Source organism: Pieris rapae, chromosome Z, assembly GCF_905147795.1.
Source record: "Pieris rapae chromosome Z, ilPieRapa1.1, whole genome shotgun sequence".
NCBI lineage: Eukaryota > Metazoa > Arthropoda > Insecta > Lepidoptera > Pieridae > Pieris > Pieris rapae.
In genome coordinates this window covers 5,572,824-5,583,933 of record NC_059534.1, presented here as the reverse complement: position 1 = coordinate 5,583,933, position 11,110 = coordinate 5,572,824, and the positions used below count along the sequence as shown (strand labels likewise).

At 30.6% G+C, this 11,110-nt stretch overlaps 1 protein-coding gene across 1 annotated transcript in view; it reads left to right on the top strand.

Moving 5' to 3' along the window:
* Positions 1 to 6,186: 6,186 nt before the first annotated feature.
* The window catches only part of LOC111000152 (dendritic arbor reduction protein 1), a 52,553-nt gene continuing 47,629 nt past the window's right edge, over positions 6,187 to 11,110 (top strand). Inside the window, exons 1-2 of the mRNA XM_022269512.2 lie at positions 6,187 to 6,320; positions 8,533 to 8,598. Of these exons, the coding sequence (XP_022125204.1) occupies positions 6,270 to 6,320; positions 8,533 to 8,598 (117 nt within the window). The 5' untranslated portion in view covers positions 6,187 to 6,269. The remainder of the gene's footprint in view (positions 6,321 to 8,532; positions 8,599 to 11,110) is intronic.

Here is an 11,110-nt window from a genome sequence, read left to right as displayed (position 1 = left end):
ATTAACTAAGACAGGTCTATATATGAAGCGACGTAACATGTAGACAATTAGGTTAATATTTAATTAAGATTACATTTACTGCGCGATAATTTTCGCATTATCCATTTAAGAAGAACAGAGCTCAAACCATTTAGGTCTGGGTCTCTTTCTATACCTGTTTTTGGCCATTTGTTTTTAGAAAGCATGTAAGTGATCAGCCTTCTGTGCCTGACACATGGTTTCCTTAAGATATTTCACGTTAAATGCGCATACAGAATGTAGAGCCAAGGAACTTGCAAAGAGCTGAGAGTTACACGTTGAAGCAATTAGCACTCTGCTCTTAATTGCAATACGCAATAAATAATAAAGGACTTTTAAGTCTACTAATATTTTTTTAGTTATTTAATTGGTAATAAAATTTTAGGTATATAAGGAATATTTTTAATACAGCAACAAAGCAACTAGTTCGCTTTAGTACATGCAAACTATCATTTTGTAAGAAAGGGGTATTGGGTTACCCCTTAAAGTATCAAGGTCCTTCATAGTATTTTGTATTAAAATTAATATTTGATCGCTGGCTAATGAGATTGTTAACACGATAAAAGGTTTAAAACAAAAAAAAATATTCTTCTTTAGCCATTTATACATTAATTAGACCCGTTCTAGACTTCAAACCAAATTATTCAAATCAAAGTTCGTTTATTCAGTTTAGATGCGACTGAGGGCATGTTTATGAATATCAAAAACGTTTACAAAAGTCGCGAGAGAGCTACGCCATCCGTTCGCAAAACTACCAGGAGGCCCTGTTATGAAAAGAACGGGCAAGAAACTCAGCAAGTTTTACCCTCCCTCTACATTACAATTATTCAAAGGAAAATGTCATAAACCACAACGTGATTAAAGTTACATAAGTAAAAAATAAAATAAAAATCTGATCTGTGATTTCTTCCTTAGATGCTTGCTGTGTGTTTAAAGACGATACTGACAATCAAAAGTAGTGTGTTAGGTTTAACACTAACTGTTTGGATCCACAAATACTCCAAGCATAAAATATTCAAGTTAATCTAAAATACCTTAAATGAGATTGATAAAGTTACGTTTACAAAATTATTTAGTGTCAGATTACTAATATATAAACAATGAGAATATAAATTTTCTTATCTACTTAAGGTAATAAAACCTTATGAGTGACTGACAATCGGAGTAGTCTACCCGAAGTCTACTGGTGTCTTTGAATATTGACTATGCAATAATATATTTTTATTTTATATGCAATGAAGCCACAAGGAAACCTTGCCTTAGACTTATATTCATTGACGATTAGGCACAAAAGACTACAGCATCTACAAGAAATAAAATCAATGAAGCCATATTACAACAGCTGAATTATTAGTTAATTTCCTTCTTTATTTACTTATTTAATGAAAAACCTGGACGTTAACTCGCGAGCCCTCTGTTATTATGTGTGTCCATGGGCGGGCGGTATCACTTGACATCTGGTGAGCCTTCTGGCCGTTTTCCTTCTGTTCTATTAAAAAAAGTAACGATATCCATATCAAAGCTTCTACCCAAGCATTAAAATTTATGTTTTATTATATGGCAACATCATGAAATTTGAAAAGAAAAATCGTTGATTGTTTGAGTGTAATTGCGAAGGCCACAATATTAATGCTATGAGCCTTGAGTATTTTATTATGAGCAATAGCGTCAATGAGATCTTGTTTATTTCCTAAACGAAAGGCGACACGCTTCGTGCTAGTGACTCAATTGAAGTTTTATTATTTATTAGGTCGGTGATATAAATGTAGTCGTGACATAAACGATTGAAATTTAAGAGAAAAATAAATATCAATTGGCATATAACTAAGCCAAATTTTACACGACTTTCAATGTGCTTCAGTACTTGATAGCAAAAATATTATTAAGAATTTACGTTACGTTAAAATCCTTTAAATACTATAATTAATTATGTTATGCATCAAAGAAAATAGCATTGAAGAACTTTATCAATGGAATAGCCTTTTATTAATTACTATTAAATGATTCGAATGATATGTAAAAAATTCTTAGTTAAAATAGATTTTTGTTAAGAAACCCAAGAAGAGCTTCGTGGAAGTTCTTCGACTATAAATTATAAATATGAAATAAAAACTGAAAATGTGAGAAATACACCTTAGCTTTTACATAATATTCTATTGAATATTCAGGAAATAAAGATTGTACGGTGAAAATCAATCAGTCGTCTCCTCTGCTGAATAAACCTTTGCGAGAAGTACTTATTTGTTTTATATATGTGTTTGTAATAGTTATTTAATATATTAAGAAAATGCCAGGTGAAACAGTTATGTTGAGTTTTTGCTTAGATGAGAACCCGCAAAGGACCCACTTGTTTGAAAGGCGTAGGCGTACGCGGTCGAAAGGTTTTAATTATTATTAAATACATTTTTCAATTAAATGATATTAGTTCACACAGATTTGAATCTCAGTAATAAAATTTATTTGTATTTAAATTTGTTAATAATTATCAAATCAACTACGTATCAACATGTAATCTCTATAATATCACAAAAAATATTCTGTGTGAGCGAAGTTTGCTTTATAATTATTGTCCATATGGACATATAGCAAGCAGTATAACTTTATGATCCTATAAAGTATGTACATACTGATATAACAAAAATGTTCGTCTGCAGTTTTATAATTCTTAACTTTGACCATGAATAAGCTGTTTTATCTAAGATTTTGAAATGATCATATTCGTATTACACAACCAGTTTATTCCAAATTCGCGAATACCGCATGTTTAAAAACATATTTTAATTTAAAGCAATAAATAAAAAATATTTACCGTAAATTATGTATTAGGTTGTCTAGAAGATAATTTTTGTATATTTCGCGTTTAAAACATATAGAGGTTCTTGCAGTTTCTGATTCGGTGACTAATAATTTATATAATATATAGCTGATGTATTTGCAAGATATCCTTTAATTCTGTGTATATACTGTGCACCTTGAATCCAATAAAAATATATATAAAGTAATCCTTCAGCTGACATAAATATATATAACATAAAACAATAACTGGCCTTAAAATATAATATTAAAATGAGTCCCTTTAGTTCCTAAGATACTCGCAGGATTCATGGCAAATAAGGCGCCCACGGACCTCAGGTCTCGTCACCGATTGGGACAAAATCATATTCGGAGCCAGGATGCATTTAGCTGTTTCAGCCGCTTCACAAAAGAAATGCTTTGTTTATGCTTTAATTGTGTTTTAATTAAATATGAAAAATATTAATACACTTTATTTTAGTAGTATGCATTTATCTAACGATATGTAAGAAGGAAAACTAGCAAGAAGTAACTTTTTGCTGTATATCTACATGTACAATACAGGGTCATCGCGGTTTGCTCTCGCTTAATAGTATTCGCAATTCTTCGCCGGAGAAAGAGCAATTTGTGAATAGTATGGGAGTAGTATACAGGATATATAGTTAGTTATAGGTAAAGTGTTTCTTATTTCCAGTAAAGAAATTATTACTGTCTTACATACATAATACTCTAGAAATTATCACTAATGTTCATGCTTGTTATTTTATGGTGTCATATAAATAATCCTATTGATCTTTATAGTAATCTTAACAAGAATTGATAAAGCGTCATACATTTACAGCGTTCTAGTATAAGTGTAACTGGTAATTAACTAAACAATAAGAAACTTCTTAAACTATATTACTTATTGCTGCTGTAGGAAAAGCTCTTTTAAAACATGAAATAATTTTCGACTTAGTACTTACACTTTTTTACTTAAATTAGATAGATACGCCTGTAGAAATAACTGACTAACGTGTACATGTACTTGATTGCTTTAATTTTTTAGTAGGCGCTATATTCATTCCATGTGTTGTAGAAAAATACATTGTGATATTAAAACTAAACGAACATATTTTTTAAAAATACATTTTGTGGATAAGGATATATATATAATTAGAGTATTATTTTCAAAAAAGAAATGCTTGAAAACATGCTGGTCCTGCTCCAAACGACAATGAAACTAAAGAAAATCAACTGATTTCCAATCTTCTTATACGTATATAGGTTTAAATTTTCATTTTTTTCTAAAAATAAATAACTTTTAATGTACCTCACACACTCCTTGATTGTATGTTAATTATTTCTTTAAAAAATATCTACAATCAATAGAAGCAATATTTGTAAATATGTGAGCCTCATTATGTCTACATAATATTATATATGTATAGTTATCTGCTGCATTATTTTTTATACATATACACACCATGCATTATATTTTAGTATTTTCTTTAATTCTATGTACCTTTTCTTTACATATAATTATCAAATCAATGTATACAAAATATTGTTCTGAGTCTTTATAAATATTTTTAACTTGTAACTTTTTAAGTTGATAGCTTATGTCTTATTCATAATGCGTGATACTTCACGAAAAACTGATGAGAAGCATTAGGGCGGCTATCTCGAAGACTTCCTGACCAATAACCCCCCTCTATATTTCCGAAGGGCAAAAGTAATAACCTATTTATTGTACATTATTTGCTAGAATGTTATCACGTAAGTGACGGGGACATTACCAGATATATATTGTTTTAAAAATATTTCGCAAAATATGGGATTTTGGTTTATATTAAAGAAAATAGTACTGCTATTACAATTTAATTCTAATATTTTGAAAATATGGCCTTTTACAACTAACGACGATTTCACTTCAGCCAATTAGGTACTTATTACCAACAGCGAACAGAAAGTAAAATTATTGTTAATATTATATATAAACTATCTTGACTCTTGACGTTGCTTGTCCACATTTGAGGAAGATTTTTATTTCTGTTAGAATTAATTGGAGAATTTTCCTAGTACACACTGCGTAAACATTTAGAAATCATATATGATGGAGTTACTTCCCTTTAAAAATTCTATGAAAGCATACACATATATTATCTTAATGGTACCTTTTTTGGTAATAAAATTTGTATCTGTTTGAGTTGCTTTTTTATCATAATCAAAGCCTCCCAATAAATTTGTAACTCAGTACGTGAATAAAATTGTCCTCCACATCATTCGATATCAGACAATAACATAGGTTATATCATACTTTCAAATACTTAACAAAGTATCTGTGTGGTCTCAGATTGGAAGTGTAAAACTAGTCTAGTTTTGTCATAATTAAAAGTCTGTATGATTTTGTTATTTATAACTCCTGGGTATCACTTTATTAATATGTTTGTCCTTTTTACTCTTCTTTTCACGTACAGTTGTATACGTTTCAGGTGTAGGCGATTTAGAAGAAATTAAATTAGCAGGTATTGGTATAGGGAGGAATATTTGGAAATGGTGACTTGAATTATGATTTTAGTCCCAGATTGAATTGTTAACTAAATCATCTAATTAGAAAATTATGAATTTTATTGCAACTAAATTAAAAAAAGCCCGAGCCTTCATTCTTGAATTTATGATTTTTTTAAACCAAAATTTTCTCTAGTAAAAGCAATTTTTATCTGTTACAATAAATAAAATTAATTTCTATCTTCAAATGCACCAGGCAACATACAAGCTAGAAATTAAACAATTTATACAATCTAGTTTAACACGAATGTTTAAATATTGATAAGAACTAACCGCAAGTACTTGAAGAAAGAAAAACTTAGCCGCCATAGTGAATCAGTGAAAGCTGCTGATGTGCTGTAGGTAGGTATCGGCTAGAAACAGGTCCTTTGATAAGAAACTATACACTCGCTTTTGTACGAGAAAATGCATCCAGTTTATACTATTTCTACTGTACAATGAAAGCCATATTAAATTGTAACTATTTTTAAATGTTTACGTATGAATTACTGCTAACTATAACTTATTTTTTTTTAATATAGTTTATTTATTTATGACTGACATAAAAATATAGAAAATCCATCTTAGTTTTCCGTATCGCCTCAAAGCATTTCTTTTATTAAAAACAAAAGTATCAACTTATAAGATTTACGTAAATCTGATGAAAATTTCATAAAAGCATTGCCTAGACAACTTTCAATTGAGCTTATTACGTCGAGGGACAATATGAAGTAGTGGGCTGCGCGTTATCAGTCGTGCAACAGCCTAATCACTTTCTTGCAACCCCGCGAAGGAGGTCGCGGCGCTATCACGCACGCAGGCCGCCGCTCGGTACGTAGTTGTTCCCGCGCAGTTAGTGCGCGCAGGCGTGCGCCCGCTTTGCGCACGTTTTGCGCTTGTACCGTGTTGTTACCCGGCCGTTGCCGGGAATGGAGGCCTGCTGCGCGATCACAGCTGCCGAGGACCTTGTGGGAGACCAGGTATGAGTGGCAGTGGATCAGTGATTTATGCGACCTGTGTTTTAGCTGGAATGGTGTCGACAAAAAATACGGCACGTGTCTATTATCACAACTTTTACTGTGATATGAAAAATCGACATAGATTTTGCTGTACGATATTTTTGTGTGGAATTTATGTTTAATTAATAAGCGAAATCAAATCAAAACGAATTAATTTTAGTTAATAAGCTTAACTCAAAAAATAAATTAAAAACAAATAAAACCGCTAAATTAATTTATTAATCGAGTTAAATCGCAAATGAATCTGTATAAAACTTGGTAACTACATTAATTTTTTAAGGACAAGTGGTTGTCCACTTTATTAAGCAATTATAAGTGTGCGATGTATTTATTAAAAATTAATCGGAAACTGGTTTAAATTGAAAGAGTTTTCCGTCGGAAGATATTTATTTACTCAATCATAGACTAAGTAGAAATAACGGACGTTATTGTATATATCAAATAACCAATGAATCAAATCAATATATCAAAGGGATCAGGTTAGTTTGTTCTGATAACATCTGCCCTATTCTACTTTGAATTAAATATCTATGAAGTAAAATACTTCTCGGCAAACTAATTATTTTCGACCTCACGGTCGTCCAATAATAAATTCAAATAATACAAACAGCACGAGAAAAGATCTATGATAATTTAGATACTAATTGGAATAATTTAAGTAAAAAATATCCACTGATTGCTTCTCAGCAATAGAGATAAACAATTTATACAGTGAATATTTTTTTACTGATTAAAGAACCTTATTGGTATTAAATTTCGACGAATTAAGTAGGCCCCTGAGAAAGACATCAACGACAACCATCCGACGGCGTCAGGTTCGCGCTTATTACCAAATTATTATTTATATTCACTATTAGGTACTATAAGTGGCATTAAAATTTTTATTTTATCAATCAAATATCATTTTTTTTTCGATTTGTATCAGTTTTTTTTTCACTCGTTTAAAATTAATAAAGTTAAATTCACTTGAGAGTAAAATCAACAGGAATAAAACCAGTAGACCAATTAAATGAAGTGTTAAATAATATTTTCAATGATTCAAAAATAAGAAACGTGAAATAGGAAGTGAACATTTCGATTTATTTCGCTAAAAAGTTTTTCTATAAACTGAAAGAATAAAATAAATTTATTTGCCAGATATTTTGTTCATTCATTAAATAGCAATTAATAAAAACGGCGGAATAAGCTCCGAACTATTATGCTTACATTGATATAAACGTTGATTCATGTGCGGTAGAAATCCGAAGATAAAGTCAATTTCATTAATAATTCATCGTTGAATCATTAATATATTAAAACAATAATAAAAGTCGTATAATTTAACATTCACAAGACCAAATTTATTGTTGATAGTTGACATATTTTGGATGAAAATTTATTACTAATGGATTTTCTATGAAAGCTTAGTGACAGTGGAAACTGACACGTACAATCACTGTAGAATAAATCAGCAATAAATAGATAAATTAATATTCTCTACCTTACTATCTGCTTTCTATATATGTAAAAGTGACAAATTGGACTATTATGCTTGCAAACACAATTAAACTCATACCTTATAATAATTACGGCTAACTATACATTTTTCAATGCATTAAATTTAAAATTATTTTATTTCGTATAATATTACGGTCTAAATAATAAATTCACTATAATATGTTGCTTCAAGTGTGGATCAGGGATTACCTAGCTTGAGATTCTCATTCCCGATGTAGGTTCAATCTTCAGCTACCAATGGGGATTCTGTCATTTGTTCGACGGTGAAGGAAAACATCGTGAGGAAATCGGCTTGCCTTAGATCCAAAAAGTCGAGTTTCAATTGAGCTTAGTAACACCAGATTTAGTTATAAACTTCAATCAGCTAAAAACATTTTAATATCCACTGTGACACGAGAAGACAAAATCTCTAATGGGACATGTTTCGTATAGTAAAATTAATATTACAACTATGCAGTCTTCACAGTCACAGCATTCACGTTCTACTATGTTTTTAAATGAGTACAAATGAATAGTATATTTATTCAAACAAGGGCAATACTTTATGATGTGTCTGGGAATTCAAGTCCCTTACTGTTATTACATGCTTTCCCATTACTCTATAAAGGTTATATGAAAATTACAGTGTACTAACAGCCTTTGTTAATTAAATATAAACTAAAGTTTCTCCTTTCAGATAGTCCCTGGCGGCGGCCGTTGGGGCGCTCCACACGGTCTACTAGATACCTGGCTTCAGATGCAGGTGAGTTAAAGACAACGAAAGCAAAGACGTAAAAGAACTTAGTTTTATTAAAAATCAAATATTTGCCTGTCGATAGACCAGAAGTAAAATTATTATTTGGTTAAAAAAAATAATTTCCCTTTCTATTTGTAGTGTGTGATAGTATTTTTTATCGCTTACTGAATTGATACAATTGAAAAGTAGTCAATACATTCCGAAGCATATCACAAGAATATACACTGATTGAATAAATATGTGTAATAAATAGTTTCGTCGCGTATCATGTTTAAATGAAATAGTAACTTCTAAATAGGCATTATTCTATTATTAGACAATATTATCATTGTTTTTAATACAGAAATGTTATGAAATGATATATCCAGATTTTACGACAATGAACGAAATTAATCTTAGTAATTATATTTATGATTCGAGTTATATTTCACCCAATTATAGTCATATTTTATAATAAATACTAGCACCCGCGAACTTTAATTCGCCTGACTATATTTTTTACTGAGCCTAACATTTAAGAAGCTACAAACAACATATGGAATATTCTGCTTGCTACCCAAAAATGACTGTTTGCTTTTTGGGAATAAAATCCAAGTCCCACATAAGTCGAAATATCTTTTTTATTCATATAAAAACCTTCATCTCTAAGGAATAAAATTGAACGAAGAAATTAAATTAAAAAAAGAACGTTAAACATATTTTTGAAGTCCACATGTGATGATTTAATGAGATCCTCTATCGATTCTATCAAAGATTGTTAAGTATTTTTTAAATATAATTTCTCAATTCGTCAAGTAAATTTAATTTTTATTTTGTTTTGGTTCCACTACACATACTATTACTATTCATATAAGAACTATATGTATACATAGAACATAGTTTTAAATATTGAATAGTTTAAAAAAATCTTTCAATTGTAGTTAACTAATTGCTAATGTTTGACTAATTTTCTGGTTGGTATAATAGCTATCAAACGCATTAGTAGTTATATTGTGTGGGCAGTGGGCACAATTTACACGGTTTATAAGTGCGGGGATTGTGAGCAGCCACCGTGTCGTGCATGGGAATGACTTCGATTGACTAATGTTAGGTTTAAAGAAGTTTGTTCTCATTAGAAACATACATGTCAACGACATGAGAAAAAAAAATGCTCTTAAAAATGTTTAATTTATTTAATATTTTAAAAATCGAACCTTCTCCATTTAATTAGAATAGATTGACAATGATGATTATTAACAGATAACATTCACTTTATAAAATAATACTCTATGAAGATCGAATTCTAAAGCAATATGGGCAAATTTGCGTATGTACAAATCTAAATAGGTACGAAATCCTTAAAAAATAGTAGACAAATCGCTTTTAGACATTAAAATCGACTGATAACCAGAACGTAGGACTTTTATTGGTCAGTGGTAAATTTTAATTTATTTGTCCAATTTGCTTCTGAGACTTGCCTGACGAAAAAATATTTTGTACGAGACAGAGCACCTACTTGAATAATTGAATTATATTACTAAACAGGTGTATAATCGCGTTAATAACATATTGGGGAGATTCAGATCACTATTTATCAAGCTGTAGTTTGCAATTAACTATGATAATAATTTTCAGCCGCATCCTATCCCATACATCACATCCTTCTAATAATATCTGGAAAAAATGGCGTTGTTTTACCCTAACTCTAGATAAACGACCTTGTAGGTTTGTTAGTGGATTATAAAACACGTTTCCAATCATAAATATTGCAATATTTTTTTTAAACACGTCACTTTTGACTGCATGTGCTTAATTTTTAATTTCCGAAACGATAATTTGCAATTCATACTGATAGGTTTATGATTCATTTTCGTAATAAAATGCATAATTTCCGATTATTTATTGATTTGATAAAGCAAGAAGGCCTTGTGTGAGTAAAAAAGTAGTTTCTGTTATCAACAGACACGCGAGGGGCTGCGTACACGCATCGATGCTCTTCGCTTGTATGTGACGTGTGTTCATTACAATAATTATAATTGTATAACAAGGTGTAATCGGTAAATCGAACAGAGTGTTTGATTATATCAAGATTTTTTTACAATTAATTACGAATAATGTGCGCTTATGCTGTTCCAACTCATCCGGGGTGGAACTCGATTGCGTAGTTACGTTTTTACATAGTAAATCCAATTTAGAAGCTAATTAATTAATGAAAGTGTTATTAATCTATACTAAGGACGAACAGAATTACAGGTGCTAGGTGTTGGAGATGAAAATGACTCTACAACACAGGTTGTTTAGAAACCGTGTTGACATAACGTTTACATATCTGTAATCTCTACCCTCTCACAACACCTTATTTTCTTGATCATATTAGGCTGAATCGGGGTAATAGACATGGTTCCTACGTAGCCCACTTACGCAAGTTGTTAAAACATTTTTAGACGTTATTGAGCATTTAAACCCAGATATTCAAAGGCATATGATGGCCGCATCTTGAATGTTACTTGGGTGCCAAAGGGTACGGCCCTAAAATTGT